General features: G+C 37.5%; 3 protein-coding genes across 4 annotated transcripts; 1 reads left to right on the forward strand and 2 right to left on the reverse strand.

Annotated features, from left to right (window-relative positions):
* Positions 1 to 586: 586 nt before the first annotated feature.
* On the reverse strand, positions 587 to 9,699 carry LOC121318642 (lys-63-specific deubiquitinase BRCC36). The gene is made up of 8 exons (XM_041255538.1): positions 9,492 to 9,699; positions 8,914 to 9,033; positions 8,394 to 8,481; positions 7,083 to 7,171; positions 6,762 to 6,817; positions 6,270 to 6,401; positions 2,754 to 2,797; positions 587 to 2,042 (listed from the first exon to the last, which is right to left on the reverse strand). The coding sequence occupies exons 1-8, from the start codon at positions 9,594 to 9,596 to the stop codon at positions 1,891 to 1,893; spliced, it is 786 nt and encodes a 261-aa protein (XP_041111472.1). The 5' UTR covers positions 9,597 to 9,699; the 3' UTR covers positions 587 to 1,890.
* A 261-nt stretch (positions 9,700 to 9,960) lies between these two features.
* On the forward strand, positions 9,961 to 12,105 carry LOC121318645 (cx9C motif-containing protein 4-like). 2 transcript variants are annotated; one of them, XM_041255540.1, is made up of 3 exons: positions 9,961 to 9,986; positions 10,683 to 10,753; positions 11,454 to 12,105. In XM_041255540.1, exons 2-3 carry the CDS (start codon positions 10,696 to 10,698, stop codon positions 11,624 to 11,626), a joined length of 231 nt encoding a protein of 76 aa, XP_041111474.1. In that variant the 5' UTR covers positions 9,961 to 9,986; positions 10,683 to 10,695; the 3' UTR covers positions 11,627 to 12,105. The 2 variants fall into 2 exon arrangements, with proteins under 2 accessions (XP_041111474.1, XP_041111475.1); XM_041255541.1 differs by lacking the exon at positions 9,961 to 9,986 and adding an exon at positions 9,987 to 10,068.
* An 89-nt stretch (positions 12,106 to 12,194) lies between these two features.
* Positions 12,195 to 22,073, reverse strand: LOC121318644 (FUN14 domain-containing protein 1-like). Its single transcript, XM_041255539.1, has 5 exons — positions 21,804 to 22,073; positions 15,728 to 15,878; positions 15,296 to 15,371; positions 14,502 to 14,630; positions 12,195 to 13,396 (listed from the first exon to the last, which is right to left on the reverse strand). Exons 1-5 carry the CDS (start codon positions 21,820 to 21,822, stop codon positions 13,319 to 13,321), a joined length of 453 nt encoding a protein of 150 aa, XP_041111473.1. The 5' UTR covers positions 21,823 to 22,073; the 3' UTR covers positions 12,195 to 13,318.
* Positions 22,074 to 23,718: the final 1,645 nt, after the last annotated feature.

Consider the following 23,718-nt stretch of genomic DNA (forward strand, 5'->3'; position numbering starts at 1 on the left):
TTTAGGTAGTTTTGTAAATACAATTTTGTCTTAATTATTGTTCAGGTGCTGGGGACCAAAGGTTTAAAACCTTGGTACAATCTGTGGGTTGGTTTTGTAGGTGGGTTGGATTTTGATAAACTCTTTGGGATTTTAGGAAAGATACATACATTTTTTTAAATATTGTGACATCTCTAAAGTAAGGGTCCAAATGACTACAACCTTATAAAAACTCTCAGAACATGTATTGGAACGTGATCATCTTTGCAGGGAAACATTTATTAGCTAGTACCTGCTAAATAGGATGTTGTTTTTTTCAGATCCAGTGTAGATTAGGTGGATGGTATTATGACCTCTGAAAAGACACAGTTAGTAAAATCTGGTTAAATATCAGATAAACAGCCTTGTCTTTCAAACTTATTTAGCGTTTACATTTAGGCTGAATTTTACGGTCTCGTGAAGAGACACCTACAAACCCATTGCCACAAGCTGAAAGTGTATGGTTTACCTGAAGTAACAAACGTTAGCGAGGTTTGAACAGAATATAGTGTACTGTCTAAATCACCAGTGTGGTGCAGCACACAGAGCACAAGCAATCCTGCACAGCTTAGGACTTTATTTTCCATAAAAAGTGTTCAACTTTTACAAATCAAAAAAAAAAAAAAAAAACATTTAACAAGCTTACAATGAAATACTAATTTCACAACCAGCATCCTATTTTACACGTCACTGTTTCTTACCTTTGAAAGTATAGGTGTTTTTTTCTTTTTTTTTTTTTTTTTTTTAAATGATATGCAACAAAAGTACTGCCACCATTGTCTGCAAGTTCATGTGAAAACTCATTAAATTAGTTAACAACTAATTCTGAGTTTGTTCAGATTACAAAATTTGGATACTGACTTCAGAGTCGATTTACAGTATTTCTGTTTGGCTGGAGACAAACAACTTACCCGAAAACAACCAGAATTCAGAGAATTCGAATTAAAAAAACAACCAGCATGACCAAACAATCACTTGTAATGTCAAAACAGAAGACATGGGGCCCAGTTTTCAAAGCCAACACACCACTCAGCAAGGTCAAGAAACGTTAACTAACATCTACTCACACCCTGTAGATTGGATTTCAATAGTTCATTCAGTGAAGATGCGATTTAAGTACAGCAGCTAGCAATTAGGATATGATGACAGTGGTAATGGACCTGGCTCTGCTGTCAATTTTAACTTTAAAATAAATAATAAAAAAATCTTAGGAGCCATGAAAACTGAAGTGTTCAAATCAATAGATTACCCATTGTACCCAAAAAGCGAAAAGAGCAACATTACCATTATTTTGTTGCTTAGAAATATTACCCTGGAGCAAAACCTTTCAAAGCTGGGCCCATGGTTCTGTTGATTACATTTATAACCTTTGGAACAAACATAGCAGTTCTAATAGGATAAAACTAGAAAGAAGCATAGAGAACTTCACAGCACTCAAATCAGAATTGTAGAGAAACTGTCTTGTAGACAAGTGTTTTGGCTAGTACACTGAAGACGACTGAAATGTTTGTCTCCTTGCTTAGTTTCTTATTGAAATATGCAATTAAATTATTGTTCAGAGTAGCTTCTCTCAAAATGTATGTTAATCCCATGAAAAAACAAGGCAATTTGCTGGCAATTTTTTTCTGGAAACTTATGAAACTTGTTCTAGGTGACAATTCTAAGCTAATTTCCCTCATGGCTGAAGCTACTAAGTGAATACTGCTTACAAAGTACTACTAGTCTCCTGAAAGTTGCCTAGTTTTGCATTGGCTTTAGTCCTAGAACCTTGCTGCTCCTCTGTTGGAGTCTCCTGCCCCTGCTCGGAGGCGTTTTGCACAGCAGCATTATAGTGTCCTGCTAATTTGTACATGTCCAGCATGGCTGTTCTGCTCAGTCCAGGTCTGTGAGCTCCAGTATCAGCCTCTCCTTCTCAAGCTGCAGCTCAGCAATATTCTGCTTGTTCTGCTCCACCTTGTCCTCCAGCCACTGCAGCAGGGGCCCACTGATAGCTGACATCTGGCTGCAAAGATTCTTCGTGAAGACTACCAGGAAAGGGCAGACAGCACACAAGGGTTATGTTAAGCAAGTGATTAACATTTAGTTTCAGTCGATTTTAAAACAGGGGGTCACACTAGAGTTCCACAAAGGCTTTTTATAAAACCATTATAACAGCAAAACCAAATTTCCCTTTCACATTTCTTCCTAACTGGACAAGCGGTTCTCAAACTTTGTCTAGGTGGGAGCCCGTTTAAAGTGACTTACAGAAATACCTAAATGTAGATATAAATCGAAAACAAAATGTAGTATCTTCTTTCCATTGAAGCCCAACTGCTGTAATGCACTGCAGCCATGGCGTGCAGTACAGGGTTAATTGTGATGTGGTCGTTTCACAAACCCCCTGAAAACTTTCCACTACTCCCAGAGGGTCCCCACCCCAAGCTCGAGAACCATTGCCCTAAACAACTGGTCAGACAGACAGGCTCCACATGGACCCAGAGTATGACAGACTCAATAACTTGTGCTACAGTGTACCCTTAGCATGTTTCATCACAAAAGGACAAACGGCTCTCTACATATGTGTAAATATGTGTATGGCAGACAGACAAATAGCTGGAAAGATGCCAAATTTCCATGTCACAATTTCTAGATATCAGAGTAGTAGTTTAGGTCCTGAGCATTTTAGGTACAATAGAAATACAAAGCATTACTTAAATTCTTCTGCTAATACAAGCCGAAAAACATTTATAAAATACCTGAGCCATTGTGAATCTTTGTTATCGGATCCAAGTGAGCAAGACTGAAAGAGAAAGAACATGATATGAATATGTGTTGCAGAAAGCACATTATGAGACATATCACACAAGACTATACCCCTTCCAGCTTTTGGAAATAGACAGAAACACAACAGTGTGGTTACATTATAAAAACTTCACCAGTGTATGTACAAATCAATAGAACTGCAAGTATGTGCCTAAATGCATGGTTACAGCATACGCTACAGCTTGCATTAGCAATACAGTGCCACCCTATTACAATGCAACCTCTTCTAATGTGGAATTGGTTATAACATGGTACAGTCCTGGCTCCCGTTTCACCCATAATGCAATTTGACCCACAAACGTTGGGTTTTATTGTTGTTTTAGATTATCGTATTGAAACCCATTTAAGTTGAAACTGGGTTATATAGTACTTAAAGTTCCTGTGCTTGAACTGTATTTTTTTTAAAGTAAAACAAACTGTTCATTAATGTTACAAAACAAGTACAAAACAATACACGTGTATAAATGTCCTTGGATTCTATGTTATTTATTTACAATTTACAACATTTATTATAAAAAAATATACAATTTAAATAAGAGTGATGTAAACTTTAAACTAGTGGAATAGCAATTCTATTACACTGCATATATTGTAACGGCCCTGGATTCAGATTGTTACTCAACTGGCCTACGGACCCTGTGTGTGTTTAAGCATGGAAGCGGTAAGCTTCCCTCAGCAGGGATTGATTGACGTCCGGGTAGGCAGGGACATGAAAGTCCATCTCCATGCAAACAGAACTGAGAGATGAGGCAGACAAGCTGCTATGTAAATGTGCATGACTGTTTGTTGTTTTTATTGTGGCCCAGGCTGACAGGGGCCAGGAATAATCGTCCCAATAAACCGTGGATTCAAGTACCTGCAAATTGTGTGCGTCTCCCTCCTTCATTTTCCATGGTACACCACAGTATTAATGTGGGCATTGTAAATCATTTTGGGAACAAAACTACCAAATAACACAGTCTCCAATTATGGACCCTGACAACCGCGTTATAACGAGGTAGCACTGATAATATATATTTATTTATTATACAAAATCCATTTCACTTATCAGGCACCAGAGTTCCAGGGTGCTAACATTTGCAGAATAAAACAAACAGATTTGGGAGACACTAAGCTCTAGAGCAGTGGTTTTCAAACTTTTCAGGCCCTGTACCCCTTTCCCCATCTCAGATAGGGTCATAATATACCTATGAAAACAGAAAGAAATAAAAAAAAAGTATTTTCTAATTACTAGGCTATATATATATATATATATATATATATATATATATATATATATATATATATATATATATATATATATACACATATATATATATATATATACATACACACACACACACACATACACACAGTATATATATATATGTGTATAATATATGTATGTATATATATACACAATGTATATATATATATGTATATTATATAGACATCTATATATATATATATATATATATATATATATATATATATATATATATATATATATATATATATATAGATATAGATATAGATATATATATATATATATATATATATATATATACACACACACATATACACACATACATACAGCTCTGGAAAAAATTGAGAGACCACTGCAAAATTATGAGTTTCTCTGGTTTTACTATTTATAGGTATGTGTTTGGGTAAAATGAACATTTTTGTTTTATTCTATAAACTACTGACAACATTTCTCCCAAATTCCAAATAAAAATATTGTCATTTAGAGCATTTATTTGCAGAAAATGACAACTGGTCAAAATAACAAAAAAGATGCAGTGTTGTCAGACCTCGAATAATGCAAAGAAAATAAGTTCATATTCATTTTTAAATAACACAATACTAATGTTTTAACTTAGGAGGAGTTCAGAAATCAATATTTGGTGGAATAACCCTGATTTTCAAGCACAGCTTTCATGCGTCTTGGCATGCTCTCCACCAGTCTTTCACATTGATGCTGGGTGACTTTATGCCACTCCTGGTGCAAAAATTCAAGCAGCTCATCTTTGTTTGATGGCTTGTGACCATCCATCTTCCTCTTGATCACATTCCAGAGGTTTTCAATGGGGTTCAGGTCTGGAGATTGGGCTGGCCATGACAGGGTCTTGATCTGGTGGTCCTCCATCCACACTTTGATTGACCTGGCTGTGTGGCATGGAGCATTGTCCTGCTGGAAAAACCAATCCTCCGAGTTGGGGAACATTGTCAGAGTAGAAGGAAGCAAGTTTTCTTCCAGGACAACCTTGTACTTGGCTTGATTCATGCCAAAGCTGCCCGATTCCAGCCTTGCTGAAGCACCCCCAGATTATCACCGATCCTCCACCACATTTCACAGTGGGTGCGAGACACTGAGGCTTGTAGGCCTCTCCAGGTCTCCGTCTAACCATTAGACAACCAGGTGTTGGGCAAAGCTGAAAATTGGACTCATCTGGGGGTGCTTAGCAAGGCTGGAATCGGGCAGGTTTGTCTTTGTGAAGGATGCATGAATCAAGCCAAGTACAAGGTTGTCCTGGAAGAAAACTTGCTTCCTTCTGCTCTATGCTCACTCACTGTCAGCAGCCAGTTGGGTGTTTATAGTTAATGTCGCCCAACAGAAAGGAAACGTACACCAGTACAGTTGTGGTTTTATTTGAAAGGAGATTCAACATTGTTAAATAAATAAAAATCTGTTGTCCGCCATTACAGGATTTTTCTCGCCCACCCTTGAGGAGTGCTCGAGTACCCCCAGCGGTATGAGTACCCCAGTTTGAAAACTGCTGCTCTAGAGGATAATCAGCTGATATCACAGGCTTCGTTGAATAACCTGCTTAACTCAATTGCAGTAATTCGGTTTGCACTGATTTAGAAGAAACTCAGACAAGCCTTTCTATTGATGTAACCTCTAATTAGCTCAAAACATAATTATTACAACAGCAGATTTAAAAAACTGAACCAACAGTGACAAGGTGCACCGATCACGGTGGAAATATGGTTGGAAAAAACGTAAAATGGCCCCTGGAGCAAATCAGTCCTGAGAAATGTGAGAGAGCAAAGCAGTTAGCTAATTTAATCTTTGTCTTCTTCCAAAGAAAGCAAAAGTTATGTTATATGTAGGGAATGAAATAAATGAAAGTCAAAGTGTTATAGAACACCCTGCAAAAGGTACACGGTGACACATTACGATATCTTTGCTGTGTCCCGTATTGTCCATATCACTACGTTATATTTTAAAACATACAGTACCACCAACACACATTATTGGTCATAACATATCTGCGCAATACATTTCTCATCATTTTTTTAAGAAAAAAAAATGATTTGCAGTGTCTCCAGATCACGCTCCTACCTGAAACAATGCTGGATTTCTGTTCTCACAAAAGCTAGGAAACAGAAGCTTGTCGTTTGACCCCACTGTCTCCGGCTCCTGTGCTGTGCAGAAGGAGAATGCAGTGATAGGATGGCCTTACCTGTGGATTCTCCTGTAAGCATCCTGCTCCTCCTGACACAGAATCTTGGGAAGCTCCACAGCAGACTCCAGGCACACCTTCCCGATTGTTTCATGAGGGACCACATGGACTGGGATCTCAATTCTCTCGTACCTTAAAAAAATTAAAAGAAAAAACAAACATAAGTTTTGTTAGGTGATAATAAACAACAGGCTGGTTTGCTGTAATCCGTCCCGGAGTACAGAGTATCGGTTTCTCTATCTGTAGTGCTGTTACACTTTTTCATGAACCAGGCCTTGTTTGCTTACCAGTTTGGTTGTTAATAAACATTGTCACTCTTTGAACATGCTTTTTATATTTAGTTCCGCCTCTGTTTAGATCATAATCAGAACTCACAGATTTACAACAGAAAAAACAATGATTTGCACGATTTCAAAATCCATAAGAATGATATTCTGTACCATAACATTTCAAACATGTTGTCCAGCTTGACTGTCCCATTTATTTACTTACTCAGAGCCCTTCTGTGCCTGCACGGACTGAAAGCAGGTGTAGAGCACCCTCCCGGTCTGAAGAAGAGAGGAAACAAAGAGTCACAACCCTTCGAAACACCTTCCTCAAGCTCCTCCTGACACCTACTGTACAGTTGCAAGCAGTGCAGTTCAGATGGCTGCATGCTGATCTGTCTTTAATGTATTATAAACAGTAAGACCTTTAAGCAGTTATTAACTGTTTAAACGATAAAATAGCAATTAAAGCAACTCATTCTCAGCTGACATTTCTGTTTATTTCCCATCACCCCTGACCCAGCCTGCACTGTAGGACATGCTGTACCTTGGTGTTCTTATCCTCAATGAAACAAGAAAATATCAGCCCAACAAAACCCTGGTCCATCATTTGGTACATTGCCTGGGTCCGCACATCTAGAAGCAAGAGGAACAAGTACATTTACAATACAAGCACTGTAGAAGGAGAACGTTTAATACAGTCAAGGCAACTCTCCCGATTTAAACATTTGATAATAAAAACAGCTGACAGTAGCCTGTATCGCAGCATTTTGACGAGTCTGATTCTGGTGCTCAGTCTAGCCTTTTGACACACTCTGTGCTGCCTTGATGTTTTTAGATAAACTCAGACTCAAAACAAGTGTTGTGCATCAGGCAGACGATGTCAACACAGTCGTAAGCGGGCCCTTTGGTTCTTGTAAGGATTCTTCACTTGCCTTTCACTTTATTGGACGCAATGTGCTTTTAGCCGCCTGATGATTTCTGAGGAAAGATACAGTTAAGTGCAGGATTGTAAAGATTGGGTATTCACCATTATATAGAGCAGCACAGTAAATATCAGTCACTAAGTGGACCTCTGGTGCCACATTCAAGCAGATAAAAAGCATAGGACCTGTCTTGATTGCTGTTACAACTGTCTTGTGTCTACTGCTGTATTGCCCCTGAATGTGAATATGAATGGAAACAGCCCTCAATGTAAAGGTGGAAAGTACAGTTCCACTGTTGATTGCTGAACCACAGAATGTGTACTGTACACAGGACCAGTCTATAATATCAGTGCTTTACAAACGCAGCAGTGTTCAGCACATACACATTTTCTGTCTGTTTTGTTTTTAGTTTTTTTCTGAAGCACAAGTAGTCATACAATAAATATTAAGCTGTTTTTAATTTAACTTCCACAAGATGGCACTGTTGTATGCAGTGGGGAAAAAAAAGTATTTGGTCTGCATGGTAAAAACAGGGATCACAACAAAATATCAGAAAAACTAAATTACATGTTACATTATGAAAAAAGAGGACCTGAATATAATCATATTTATTTTTATTAGACCTTAACACCAGTCTGCAGTGTTGAAAGCATTAAAATAAATATATAAATAAAAATAAAAATAAATGTTGTCATTTATTAGTAAGAGAAAAAAAAAGGCTACACCCGAAAGTTTAGAATTGGCTTGTTAAAGTTATGTAAAAAATACATCATAATTACACTACATTTCTTGCAAGACTGCTGGACTTGCATCTGTAGTGATATGGTCCTTAAACATGAAGAAAAATGGATACGTGAAAAAGCATGTGATCAGTATCAACAAAAGCCTGTAAGATTCTCAGCACTGTCTGGCATTATGTACCCACTGCTTACCAACATGCGACGGCCACACTGTAATGTGTGGGTGGGAATGGTACCAGCCCACCACTCGCATTGGCCGTCCAGTCATTTCAGCTAACCTGTGACAGGTGTTAAGGAGAAAGGATCCTCCTGGTTTGGGTTCATTTAATTGAAGTCATCAGCCACCACCTTTTTTTTCTCTGATTAACACTTTCTTTATAGAAATGCATGGAGGATTTGATGTGATGGGCAGCTGTTGGTTCTGAGGATGATAACACCAAGGGAAAGGTCAGGGCAGGATCATAAAGTTACTCATTTCATGACCATTATTGCAACAGCAGAGTACATTTTGCCAACAGATGGTACATACAAAAGTAAGCATTTACCAAACTCTCAACTTATGCACGCAGCACAAAATATTTATTTTGACTGCTGTGACAATGGAGTTACCTCGCACTCTGCAACCTCCAGAAATACACTTAAAGACATAACCTTCCAATAGAAGGAAAAAGAAATACAAAGGGCTATGTATAAATGATTAGGGAAAGGATATCTCAGCTTCAGTGGAGGCAGCAGACAGCTGTTCTGGAGAGATCTCCACACGATCCTTCCTCTTGTCTGACCGCCGCAGGATGATTACTGAGTGGATGTGCACAATTCTGTCTGTGTCAACCTAAAGGGAATTATGTAAAGGGTGAAAATAGAGGACATGTTCGTGGATAGACAAAACGCATCACAGGCAATGCATCTGAACTGTTAAATGTAAGTCGGTTTTGGGGAATCTGCTTTGCACAATCAGTAGTATACATATCTGTCTCAGATACTGTGTTTTATTCTCAACATCCTACGGAATCGTATCACACATACAAATAATTTAAACCTGAAGATAAGCGATCCGCAGTATCTCGCTCTCTCAAAAGTATAACAAAACACAAATGTTAGACAGGGTTTTATTATACTTTTGTCATGTTTAGCTTATCAAAGGGTAAAGGTTCTTAAGTATAATGTAAAAATTAAGCCGTATTGGGGTTACAGTTAAAACACTACAGTCTGGGTATTATAAAACAATTAGAAAAAGATCTGCCACTCTTCCATCAGCTGGAAGATGTTTCTCTTAACCCCATAGCCTACCTCTCCAATGCAAAGCCCCATAACTTCTTCCTTCTCTGTACTCAGCGCATGATTCATGCACACCAAAAAAGCGTCTGATTCCAGGTGCACCGCATTCACAGCCATTGTAAACCCCAAACACTGATTTATTCTAAGAAATAAACAGAAAACGATACTAGTGTATATCACTGTTAAAGTTCTGCGATATCAAACTCAAACACTTCAAAAATTCCTTCCAATAAACTTTTCCGTACTCAAACAAATACCGCTTTGAAAATTGTTCTGGGTCTTTATCAATATCATACCATCTTATAATTTGAGTTTAAAAATAGATTTGGAACGATATATATATTTTTTAAATATACAACTTGTGTTTGCACAGGGATGCAAGTAACAAAGAGAGAGGTTTTCTTTTTTTTTTTTTTTTTTTTTTTTCGCCCAGGTTTTTTTCCTCCCAGTCGGTTACACTTGCTCGGGTTCTACACGGAGCTCTTTCTTGTGAACACCGCTGTCAAGGTAAGGTTGGGCAAACGAAACCTAAGAAACAGATTGCAGTCCTACTTGTATTGGATTTCGAGTTTGATTATGAAGTGATAGAGTAAGAAAAATAAAAAAGTACTTTAAAAGTAGTTTGTACACGCTGAAGGGGCTTGTCGTGGCGATACTGTATTTTAATTTGTGCGTATCATCAAAACATTATATCCAAATGCAACGAACAACCATCAATGTGTACACTAAACGCATTGAGAAATCTCACTTTAAAAGCATAATCAGAGTGCATTAAGAGGCATAAGAACAATAACCGCAGACAGATGGATACACACACACACGGATGACGTTTCTCACATTGTTATATGGCACAAATGCAGCTCCACCATCGGGAATGAATATATACACTCACACACACACACTGCGTGTATAATTGTATAATCTTAAGTTTCCTATCAATAATGCATGTTTTTTTTTTTGTTGTTTGTTTGTTTTTTTCAATGTTTGGCAGGGCAATTTCTCGAACTCCATGGAGTTCACACAAACTGTTTTCAAATTTCTAAAAATGTAATTTAAAAATCGTCATCTAAGAAAAATGTCAAATAACAGACAGTAATATACATCAGTGATGAACAAAATAATACAGCAGGCAAGTAAACAAAAATCTGATCCCATTGTTGTGTGGTTTTCCTTATTCAGTTTGCCATTTCTTTCTTACTGCAGCGGTATCATAAGCATGTCTCAGAAGGATCCCTGTCAGAAGCAAGCCTGTGAAATCCAGAAGTGCTTACAAGGTAAATAAAGCGACAGAAATCTGTTTAGAGGTGGTTATAAAACGGACTGCAAAGTTGTATCTTTTCTCCATGCATTAAGAGTTAATTATTCTTTTTCACATTTATTGTGACGGGTCCCACTTTTTTCTTGTTGAATATCTGCTTCTTCATTTGGTTTTTATTCTAAGTGGTGATTTGCATATATTTCAAATTAAAACTTTCTGGTATCTTATTATTTCCTGTGCTGTGTGTCAGTTTAAATCCAATAGTCTAGCTTCAATCGTACAAGAGATTAGGTACCAGGAAGCAGTTAGGTAATATATACATTTCTAACTATAGTGATGTCTGGGATTCTCTTACTTGTCTTATAACAAGTAGGAAAATAGTTTTTGTCATTTGGGTCACTGTGTCACTTTGAAAGAAATAAGGTGTGTAGGGGTGAGAAAGTGTTATAGTAACAGACTACCTGACAATAATTCTTGCAATTGGAGAGCCACCGTTGACATGTATGGTACCAGATTTACACGTTTGCAGTAAGGGATATGGGTCCCTAACAATAAGGATTTTACTTGATTTCTGTAAATCTCAGAAAATATGCAGTCTGGGAAAGGTTTTAGATCATTGTATTAAATGTGCTTTTTTGAAACTGCACATGCAAGACCTACATTTTGACTGCAAGTGCACTAGTTGTTATTTAGGGGATGTTTGTTTTCTATTCTAGCTAACAAGTACATAGAGAGCAAGTGTGAGGACGTGATCAGAGCAATGTGGAGGTGCTGTGAGGTGCACACTGCTCAGAGATCAGTCTGCTGCTCAGGGTTTGTGAAGGAACAGGAAGAGACCATCAAGAACACATCACCTCCTATAACACTTGAGAAGGCTGCACAGTGTTAAGATATTGTTGATGTACAGTGTTAAGATATTCAATAAATTATGTAAAATAGGCAAGATGGTTTTTGTTTTAAATTAGTTTAAGGTAACAGATGTTTTCTATTTTCAATATTCTTTACAAAGAAGTGTCTCCATACTAAGAACCATCACTATTTTAAGCACATGTTAATAATGACACTTGTGTACTTTAATTGTTCTTCTATACTAGGTTTCACAGATGAGCTATGTGGTTAAGCAATGTTATTATTGTCCTGGGTAAAAAACAAAACTAGTGACATAGACTTTGAAAACAATTAAGCAAAATAACTGACAGCATTCCCACTCCCAATTTCCAGTTTCCCTGTAGCGAGACAATCTGGTTTTGAGTAGAGTGGTCATTGTCCCACAGAAAACTCCAGGAATTTGTAATCTTGAAAAACGCTGGTAACAAAAAAAACATTTTAAAAGAGATTGAAAAACATTAGAGGTTGCAAAAATTGGGTGTACAAAATGAAATAATTTTCTACCCAGATATCATTCATGGTATTTGCATGCTTATTTTTAAAAAGTTTGAGCTCAGCAAGTTTCATAATTTTTGTTTTAAGTTTTATTTTCCACTGTGGTGCATATTTATAACAAACACAGCAGTGCATTTCAATAATCTGAACGAGAAAAAAAACAATACAAAAACAACAACCTACACGTCCTGTTATAGTGAAAACATCTGAACACCCAAACATCTGAAATTGTCTGTATGTTGTGATTATTGTAAAAGCAAAAGCTTTGTAATAAATAACTGCAAATCTCTTTGGCACAAGCTACACAATTTCTCACATACATAATCTGCAGAATTGTTTGCAGTCTGAACTATTTGGCCATTACATGCATACTTACATACTTCATAAAATTAGGTGACTTGTGAAGCTCAATCTTAAGTAACTTTTCTTTGTAAATCAAAGACTTAACAGAGTAGCTTGTGCTGGGCTTTTAGACAAGTAGTTTATGGTTTTGTTGTGTACTAGATAAAGTAGGTTCAGGGACAATAAACTGAAGTGCCAGATGTCTTCTTCATGTAGACTCAGTCACATTCCTTTTTAAACAGGAATAACAGTAAGTTACACCCCCAGTTCTTCACAAAGCAGGCTAACATGCAGAAGAGGCAGCTTGACTTCACTGTTCTCCCTGTACTGTTTAAAGTAACTATTAACATGAATACATATACAAATAAAAGCCACATGCTATGTGGTACAATCCTAGTTACCCTGTATGTGAACAGCATCCAATCTCTATTATAAGACCCAGTCAAGTGGTCTGACGATCGAACAGGAACATCCTAATCGAAATGCCCAAATTCTAAATGCAGATTGTTTTTATTAAACATTCTTTACTGAAGTCTGCATTAAACAAAAAACAAAACAAAAAAAATCTAAGAAAAAAGTTCAACACAAGAACAACTACATTCAATCGGCACGCAAACTGGTTCTGGAGCAGAATTTTCATGCGCTGTATAAACCTAGACACATTTTTTTGTCACGTTCAAAAATCATAATCATACCCCAAACTCCTATAGTAATAGAACTCAGCAGTGGTTCCAACACAGTGCAGTTACTGTGCCTTTTTTCTACCTTGCTATAACACCATCACCTTCCTTTACATTGAAGAGATACATTTTGTGATACACGAAAAAGAAAAAAGGCATTTTATAAAATGAGATTTCTAAGATGCCAGTCCAATCAGAAAGCCCCCGGCAAAGCCCCCGGTCAGCACGATGTTCTTCTTTACGAATGTGGTCACCTGTTGAGAAAACAAAAACAAAGTGTAATTTTATTATTTTTAGGAAGTGTGACTAAAATATGAAGAACACGGTATTTAAACAGATAATCCGAGATCAGATCATTTACAGCCTTAACTGAACCTCGGCTAGGACAGATGAACAAATGCAGAATGGATGATGTGACATTCTGTTTAATTTCCAACTGTTTCAACTTTACAATTAATCACATTTACACTAGCTCTTTATTCAGCTGGTCACACAGACCCTGGTCTTGGAATACCTTACCCAAGAACAGGTAACATTACGTAATCCAAGATTAGTGCTAATTAAGGTATGTGAAACCAACCCTTATGGATACAGCACCATACTTGCCAGGCCGTCTTTTTTCACACTGCAGGTCCACAGCGAAGCCATCAGACCTACAGTGCCAGAGGACAATACAGATCTAAATGGCTCCACTGCAGACCCGCAGGCGCCCTGTCGGCCATAGGAGTCGCTGGTGCGCGGTGAAACGCGGATTGCCCTGTTGACTTGAGCCCTATCCGGGCGGTGCTCGGCCAATTGACACGGTCAGCAAATGCCACAGCCTGGATACGAACCAGCAATCTCTTGGCTATAGGGCCCATCCTGCACTCCACGCGGAGTGCCTTTAATGGATGCGCCACTCGGGAGCCCCCTGATATAGCACAATACTAATGTGTACCTACTCTGTTAATGTGGAACAGGCTGAGTAAATACTGCTGCATAAAGCTTCCTCATACATGCATTTTTAACAATGGATAAACGTTTAGGATAAGTTAAATGTTTATTGTCATACCTAGTTGGGGCATGTGTTGTTCCTTTTACCCCTAGCTTAATAAATACAGTATCTCGGTATTCCTGTCCCCTCTCCAAATACATTAAACACATTATAATGAAATCTATCCCCCAAGGGCATATATGAAACATTTACTATCCCCTAAAGATGACTGGGTGGGCACTTGTTATTCATTATACCCCAGTGTGTTTCTGCAATGAGTGGCTGACTGAAGACTGGTAGGGACTGACAACAGACTTGGTCTTTACATGGAGCGGGTTACAAGCAGGGAGTTGTTCTGTAGCAGAGTGGACATTCAGCCTCCCTACCTCATCCACTTTAGTTCGCACTTCTTTTGGTGGCTTCTCAGCACCGAGTTTGAGCTGTTTCTTTGCCTTCTTCACATCCTGCTCAACTCTCTTCCAGTCCACTGTAATGTAACCTGTGTGGTTTGCAATCTAGGGAAAGGAATTGCAGTGATTTCAATTAAGTTTTCACAGGATAGTAAACTATACTTTAGAAATACAATTTCAGTCACAGTATACACTTGAAATGTGTCTGTCAAAAAAGTTAAAAAAAACTTTAGAACTGGATTTTATTTTGATTGGAAAACACCTTTTTGAGAGAATCACAGAATACAGCCATGTACCAGCTGTAAAAACTAAAAGTGTACTGTCAATACAGTGCAAACAAGTCACAGCACCTAAAGTCTGCAGTCATATTAGGGTACAGGTCAATGTCAAGGTCACAAAGACATTCGGCATAGTGTTAATATAACCTTGCAAATATGAAATCAGCAGGGTCTAGTCAATCAATCTCAACCAAAGCAAACCTAATTACCACCACGGCTTAATATTAAATTAGGACCAAACACGTTACTTTACAGCAATGGCAGTGTTTAGATCTGCTGTCGTTTGGATCCGCTGAATACACCCCAGTACGTCATAAGGTCTCTGATATGAGGCTTTGAGATATTCAAGGTAACTGAAGTAGAAACATCTTCAGAATTACAACATAAGGATGCTTAAATATGCTAAATGAACACAACATAAATCCTTGATGGAAATGGCCCAAAACAGCATTCCTGAACTTGCCAAACAAGTGTAAGCATGAAGCTTTATACCTGAAGCAAGAAGAATCCCCCGCCCACAGCAGAAGCAGCCACCTTTCCCACTTTCTTGAAGAGGAACCCAGCGCACCTGCAACACCAGAAAGCACAGGGGTGCATTCGTTATGTTCAGCACTGCTTTCAAACTTCCATCCTATTCAGGAAAGCAGTTTCCTAGCTTTGAACAGCTTGGCCATTCACCTACCATATAATGTAATAAACCCCCAAAATGTTACAGTGCAGCATGTCTACTTCATTGCTTTGGTTTCATTCTGGACATAATATCTGAACCACGCCAATGCAACCTTGCACTGTGTATGGCGCCACCATGTGACAGCATCAGGTAGCTGTTTCTAGTGAACGTCTTGAAGAATGTAATAGTGGCTGTAGAATGGTTACTGATCAGCCAATCAGAATACAGGATTTTGAAATGACAGAATCACTGACCAGCCCGTTACTCCTCCGATAGCTATCTGAGTTGCTACAGAGTATTTCTCTGCAATCGGTCCAGAGTTCTGCCCAAAGACTCGGTTCCACCATCGCTGTTTCTTGGCATACTCTGCAAGGTCCATCACCTCGAATGTATCTTCACCCTTTTCTGGAAAAGCAAATTAATGAAAATGTGTTTTTCTGCTTTAGAGACACAATTTCACGTAGTTTCAGGAAACATTGAGCAGCACTATATAGTTGTACATCACTTTAGAATTTAGGATTATAAAAAGTAATAAACACAGGACCGAGTGCTTTACATTTAAACTAGAAAATGGAGCACAGATTTCCTTTCATCGGATTGGTCAATATGAGGGCTTTAATCTCTGGTAAAGAACCACAAATGTTATCATTCTAACTATGTATAACTAAGGTTCCAAATCAATCTGCCTGAAAACAGTGTTTGCTGTCAGTGGCAATACAATTACCACAATAGCAACTAGTCTCCCGTTTGAATGACGAGTTGAAGGAACCAAACAACTGGATGCAGTCTGGTTACTTTCAACAACTTTATTATCACAGCAACAACACAGGGCAGTGCTCTTCTCTAACACAGCCAATAGGAGGCTTTCAATGAGCTTTATGAACACACGCTGTGAACAAGTTACTGAGCAAACAGCATGATCAGGATAACACAGGCAACCAGACAGTTTTAATTACTAAAACATATTTTTTTAAATTTATTTTGCTAATAAATGTTAGGACCTAACGGTAACTTAAATAGTGAAACTTGCACAAAAAATGCAAACATGCACTCAAATCCAAATACATTTTCACAGTTCACAAACCATGCTTGCTTTTCTGTACAAGGTACCTGAACTGAAGAACGGCTCTGTGTAAGTAGAAGTTTGTTTTTGTTTTTTAGCAATTGGAAATACCCATGAAGCGTCCATCACTGGGTTAGTGGAGCCTAAGTGAAGGCTACTAGACCTCAGATGAAATGCTTAGCATCATATAATGAGAAAAACGCTTTTATTCATTAGCAACAAAAACTAGTCCTGCAAAAAATCACGAAAAAACAAACAGAAAAACTTAAAATGTTATTTTTTTTAACATATGCATTTTATAATAGCAATAGGACCCTCATACTGTAAAAGGCTCGGGACATTTAACAACATGCGCCCTGCCTTACCAGACAATAAAGCCCTCTTCGGACTGCTTAATTAAAATGTTTTAACTTTTTTTTTACTATCATTTGTAATGCAAAAAAATATGTAAACTAATTTAAATATCATATACCAGATCTCAAATTTCAATAATCACAGAATAAAAATGGTTCTACAATCAAAAACTGTCATTTTTTTATATTGTGGCAACCTTAATTCCAAGTAAGAGCACACCCCTATTTACAACCATTCTGAGGGCCTTTCTTAAATAAAACAATGCTGTTGTAAAACCAGCTCCTTACTGAAGTTGACAGATGAGCTCATTTCTCTTGCACTTCCCTTAGGCAACTTTAGTATGAAGCTGGGCTTCTCAAAGCAGCTCAAAGCACTCCCCCAGGTCATACGAGAAAAAGAAAACAATAAAACTGACCACTGAAAATGTCAGAAAAGTGTAAGGGAAAGAAAAATACTGTTAAAAAGTCCCTCGATGCTACTTGCTGTTCATGTCATGTTTATAGTTAATTGCTTAGCTTTACTGCCCCATTTTGTAAGCCTGCTGCATTTACCATTATTTGAAGTCTGCTAAAGGGTAAAACAATGTAATCTACCACCCAGACTAAATAAGGGACTAACATAGCTTCCATATGCTCTGTTTCATTTACAAGTCTGGAGCTGTGTATGTGCTATAGCATAAGATGCACTGAGAAACTTAACCGACCTTGACCACGCCAAACTTCTGGCAACACTCAGTTTAAAGGTGACCAAAATAGCTAATCTGCTGACAGGTGGCAAAGGGGTTTCATTTTCAGTCTGACAGATTTATAATGGACACGCCAAGATCTACCTTTAACTTTATTTAAAGAGAAAACTACAGTAAAATATAGTATTCTTAGTAAAACATACAACCTACTGTACTGTCATTATAAAGATACTCCCAAACCCACTACATCTAAGAGCATGTCTAATTAATACATATGTTTGATTTCTTATACTGCACGTCATTTTAATGCATAAATGCTACAAGCTCAGTGACAAGGTCATTTAGTCTGAGCTTCAACATTGGCATTGATGCTATAGCACAGTATACACAATTTACCATGGGGTTGTAAATAGGGAGATATGAGCTAGTGGATAAATAAACTGTAAAGCAAACCAGGCCAAATGATGCCAAGGCACACTTTACCAGCCACATTTTAGAATACATGTAACACCTTTTACATGACAAGAATGCGCCGCACTGCTGGGTTTAAACCAGCCCTTTGAAGCTGGTTAACCAAAAAAAAATTAATAAATAAAATAGCAACGACCTAGTTAGTACATTATCAACACATGACTCAAACACTATCCACAATTCAAAAGAAATGTAACAGTACAAACATCACGTGTTCCAGGCTGTAGAGCTGTGCAATGCTATATTAGTTCAGACAGTGATAATAAGAACATAAGAAAGTTTACAAACGAGAGGAGGCCATTCGGCCCATCTTGCTCGTTTGGTTGTTAGTAGCTTATTGATCCCAGAATCTCATCAAGCAGCTTCTTGAAGGATCCCAGGGTGTCAGCTTCAACAACATTACTGGGGAGTTGATTCCAGACCCTCACAATTCTCTGTGTAAAAAAGTGCCTCCTATTTTCTGTTCTGAATGCCCCTTTGTCTAATCTCCATTTGTGACCCCTGGTACTTGTTTCTTTTTTCAGGCTGAAAAAGTCCCTTGGGTCGACACTGGTGACCAGAACTGCACACAATATTCAAGATGAGGTCTTACTAGTGCATTGTACAGTTTTAACAATACTTCCCTTGATTTAAATTCAACACTTTTCACAATGTATCCGAGCATCTTGTTAGCCTTTTTTATAGCTTCCCCACATTTTCTAGATGAAGACATTTCTGAGTCAACAAAAACTCCTAGGTTTTTTTCATAGATTCCTTCTCCAATTTCAGTATTTCCCATATGATATTTATAATGTACATTTTTATTTCCTGCGTGCAGTACCTTACACTTTTCTCTATTAAATGTCATTTGCCATGTGTCTGCCCAGTTCTGAATCTTGTCTAGATCATTTTGAATGACCTTTGCTGCTGCAACAGTGTTTGCCACTCCTCCTACTTTTGTGTCGTCTGCAAATTTAACAAGTTTGCTTACTATACCAGAATCTAAATCATTAATGTAGATTAGGAATAGCAGAGGACCTAATACTGATCCCTGTGGTACACCGCTGGTTACCACACTCCATTCTGAGGTATTTCCTCTAATCATTACTTTCTGTTTTCTACATGTTAACCACTCCTTAATCCATGTACATGCGTTTCCTTGAATCCCAACGGCTTTCAGTTTGAGAATTTATCTTTTGTGCAGGACTTTGCCAAAAGCTTTCTGGAAATCTAAATAAACCATGTCATATGCTCTGCAATTATCCATTATCGATGTTGCATCCTCAAAAAAATCAAGCAAGTTAGTTAGACACGATCTCCCTTTCCTAAAATCATGTTGACTGTCTCCCAGGACCCTGTTACCATACAGGTAATTTTCCATTTTGGATCTTATTATAGTTTCCATAAGTTTGCATATAATAGAAGTCAGACTTACTGGTCTGTAGTTACCTGGTTCAGTTTTGTTTCCCTTTTTGTGGATCGGTATTACGTTTGCAATTTTCCAGTCTGTCGGTACCACCCCTGTGTCAAGAGACTGCTGCATGATCTTGGTTAGCGGTTTGTAAATTACTTCTTTCATTTCTTTGAGTACTACTGGGAGGATCTCATCCGGCCCAGGGGATTTGTTTATTTTAAGAGCTCCTAGTCCCTTTAACACTTCTGCCTCAGTTATGCTAAAGTTATTTAAAACTGGATAGGAACTGGATGACATGTGGGGCATGTTGTCAGTATCTTCCTTTGTAAAAACTTGTGAAAAGTAATGATTTAATATATTTGCTATTTTTTTTTCTTCATCTACGATTTTGCCATTTGTATCTCTTAAACATTTAATCTCCTCTTTGAATGTTCACTTGCTGTTGTAATATTGGAAAAACATTTTGGAATTGGTTTTAGCTCCCTTAGCAATGTTCATTTCTATTTCTCTCTTGGCCTTTCTAACTTCCTTTTTGACTTGCATTTGCAGTTCTGTGTACTCTTTCTGCGTACTTTCTTTTTGGTCCTTTTTTAATGCTCTGTAAAGTGCCTTTTTTCGCTGAATATTTTTTTTTAATTGATCTATTAAACCATTTTGGCAATTTAGTTTTACATTTAGATTTGTCTACTTTAGGGATATAATTGTTTTGCGCCTCTAGTACTACATTTTTTGAAGAACAACCATCCTTCTTCTGTGGGCGTTTTCTCTATTTTACTCCAATCTACTTCTGTTAGTCTCTGTTTCATACCTTCATAGTTTGTTTTTCTAAAATTGTAAACCTTAGCTTTAGTCATTACTTTTGGGGTTTTAAAAAACACTTCAAATGAAAACATGTTGTGGTCTGAGTTTGCCAGTGGTTCTCTGACCTCTGTTTTAGTTATTCTATCTTCATTATTTTAAAAGACTAAATCAAGGCATGCCTCCCCTCTAGTCGGTGCCTTGACAAATTGTGTTAGGAAGCAGTCATTTGTCATTTCCACCATTTCTATTTCATCCTTCGTGCTACCCACCGGGTTTTCCCATTTTATTTGGGGGAAGTTGAAATCCCCCATTAGTATGGCTTCTCCTTTGCTACACGCATGTCTAAGGTCATTGTATAACAGATTATTGTGCTCACCGTCTGAATCTGGCGGTCTATAGCATGCTCCTATTATTATGCCCTTTGAATTTTTGTCCGTTATTCTGACCCATATTGATTCGGTTTCATTTTCTTTGTCCAGGTTTAACACCTGGGCTTCAAGACTGTTTCTTATGTGTAGCGCTACCCCTCCTCCTCTTCTGTCCTGCCTGTCTTTCCTATACAGTGTATACCCACAAATATTATATTCGTCTCCATCACTCTCAGACAACCACGTTTCTGTAACACCTATCACATCATAGTTACCTGTTAGTGCAGTAGCTTCAAGTTCTAGAATTTTGTTTCTGATAATTCTAGCATTTAAATAAATACATTTAATGGTTGTCTTACCCGAGTTGTTGTTCTTGTTTTGATGCGGTCTCCCTTCTGTTTTTTTGTTGATTTCTCCCCCCTTCCTTTCTAGTTTAAATGCTTCTGAACCTGCTCGAGGATCTTTTCTCCAAGTAGACTGGTTCCCTTGTTATTTAAGTGTAGTCCATCCCGTCTATACAGATAGTCCTATTTAATGTGTGACGTCAGCATTGATCATTTATTTTAGATCCCAACACAACTTGAAATAACTACAGTTTGCCCCGTGTAAATTTGGTAATCACTGATCTCTTTTCCAAGTTGTTAATTATTTAATTGAAACAATTAAAGCTCCACCCAATTAATTTGCATGTACTACCTATTGCAGAGGTGCGTCGGACCGGACTTTCCGTCCCAGCATACAAAACCAGCAGTAATGAAAATAGCCTTCATAATTACAAAAAATGAGCTCAAAACATAATATTTATTTATGGAATGCATAACATACTGCCCTAAAACAACAGTCAAAATTAATTTGCCCGACCTATGGGCTCACTCACTGATAGTCTAAGTCGATTTAGCGCTAACTGTTTAATTGCATGAATTCTTACTTTGGTAAAGCGCTGTGCACTAGTAAGCAGAATTCTGGAATTCGCCTAAATGACACTAATGTATTACATTAGCTGATATATGTAGTCGTATAGTAGAATTTCTAGTACAGTACCTTAAAATTGTTTCACTTTTGTTAATCTTGACCCTTGAAATTAAAAGGAAAGTATTTATCATCGCTTGCCTACTTTATTGTCCATTAATAAATCGTATGCATGACAATGGAAAACATAACGGTTCTAAATACTGCAAGTCTGAGTAAAACTCACCTTTCTTCTTCTCTGCCATTTTTCAAGCTCAACCGAAACTGGAAATAGATCCGGGAGATCAATTCCGGTTCATCAATTGACCGGGACGCGTTTTTTTTTTTTATATTTATTTATTTATTTATTTACTACCAGTATTCCTGAAGAGACGAGAAGGCTATTACTGCAGCCTTCAGCTGCTGCATAGCGGAAGCTGAAGTTGTCACATATATCTACGTAGGAAATGTTAGTCTTGAACACAGACATACAGAACTAGGCCCTCCAACAGCTGACTTAAGTGCAGTCGAACAAGATTTCGGTCCGCCATCTTGGATGCTTATCTGTCTGCCACGACCTCTGTAAACAGGCAGTTGTGCGCAGTATCTTTTGGTGTTTAATTAATTCAGCTTCAATAAAATTGTATTTTAAAACATGGATATTAAACTATTACATTATTTTCCAAATCTTGCAATGTCTATTTCATTTATGTATTTAATTGCAAAAGCGAAAATCAAGATATCATAGCCTACAATTAAGACATAGACCACCACCAACCCGCCCCCCCTGACCACCAGTACTGCTTTCCAGTATTCGTTTACAGCGTATACATTACAATGTTACAATAGTATATAGTAAATTACTGGTATATAATTACATTACAAAAATACACACACATTATATATATATATATATATATATATATATATATATATATATATATATATATATATATATACACACAAGACCAAAACTGTGGTATTTTATGGGATACTGCCAGCACCTTGCAAAGGACCATATGGGCAGCTGGAAATAATTAATCTAAACACATGGCTGAAGAGGTGGTGCACACAGGATGGCTTCACCTATCTTGAACATTGAGCCACATTCTACAACAAGGACTATCTATATAGGCGGGCCGGACAGCTCTTAAATAAAAAGGGAACCAATCTACTTGGAGAAAAGATCCTCAAAGAGTTTCAGAAACATTTAAACTAGAAAGGAAGGGGGGAGAAATCAACAAAAAAAACAGAAGGGAGACCACATCAAAAGAAGGACAACAATTCAGGTAAGACAGCCATTAAATGTATTTATTTAAATGCTAGAAGTATCAGAAACAAAATTCTAGAACTTGAAGCTACTGCACTAACAAGTAACTATGATGTGATAGGTGATACAGAAATTTGGTTGTCTGAGAGTGATGGGGACGAATATAATATTTGTGGGACAATGTATAGGAAAGACAGACAGGACAGAAGAAGTGGAGGGGTAGCGCTATACATAAGAAACAGTCTTGAAACCCAGGTGTTAAATCTGGATGAAGAAAACAAAGTCGAATCAATATGGGTCAGAATAACAGAAAAAAATTCAAAGGGCATAATAATAGGAGCATGCTATAGACCGCCAGATTCAGATGGTGAGCAAAATAATCTGTTATACAATGACATTAAAAATGTGTGTAGCAAAGGAGAAGCCATACTAATGGAGGATTTCAACTTCCCCCATATAAAATGGGAAAACCTAGTGGCGAGCATGACGGACGAAATTGAAATTGTGGAAATGACAAATGACTGCTTCCTAATGCAATTTTTCAAATAACGAAGACAGAATAACTAAAAAAAAAAAAAGGTCAGAGAACAACTGGCAAACTCAGACCACAACATGGTCTCATTTGAAGTGCTATTTAAAACCCAAAAAGTAATGACTAAAGCTAAGGTTTATAATTTTAGAAAAGCAAACTATGAAGGTATGAAACAGAGACTAACAGAAGTAGATTGGAGTAAAATACAGAAAACAGCCACAGAAAAAGGATGTTTAAACAATGGATGATAAACAATTACATCCCAAAAGTAGACAAATCTAAATGTAAAACTAAATTGCCAAAATGGTTTAATAGATCAATTTAAAAAAAATATTTAGCAAAAAAAGGTACTTTTAGTGT

The sequence above is a fragment of the Polyodon spathula genome, chromosome 7, assembly GCF_017654505.1.
Source record: "Polyodon spathula isolate WHYD16114869_AA chromosome 7, ASM1765450v1, whole genome shotgun sequence".
NCBI lineage: Eukaryota > Metazoa > Chordata > Actinopteri > Acipenseriformes > Polyodontidae > Polyodon > Polyodon spathula.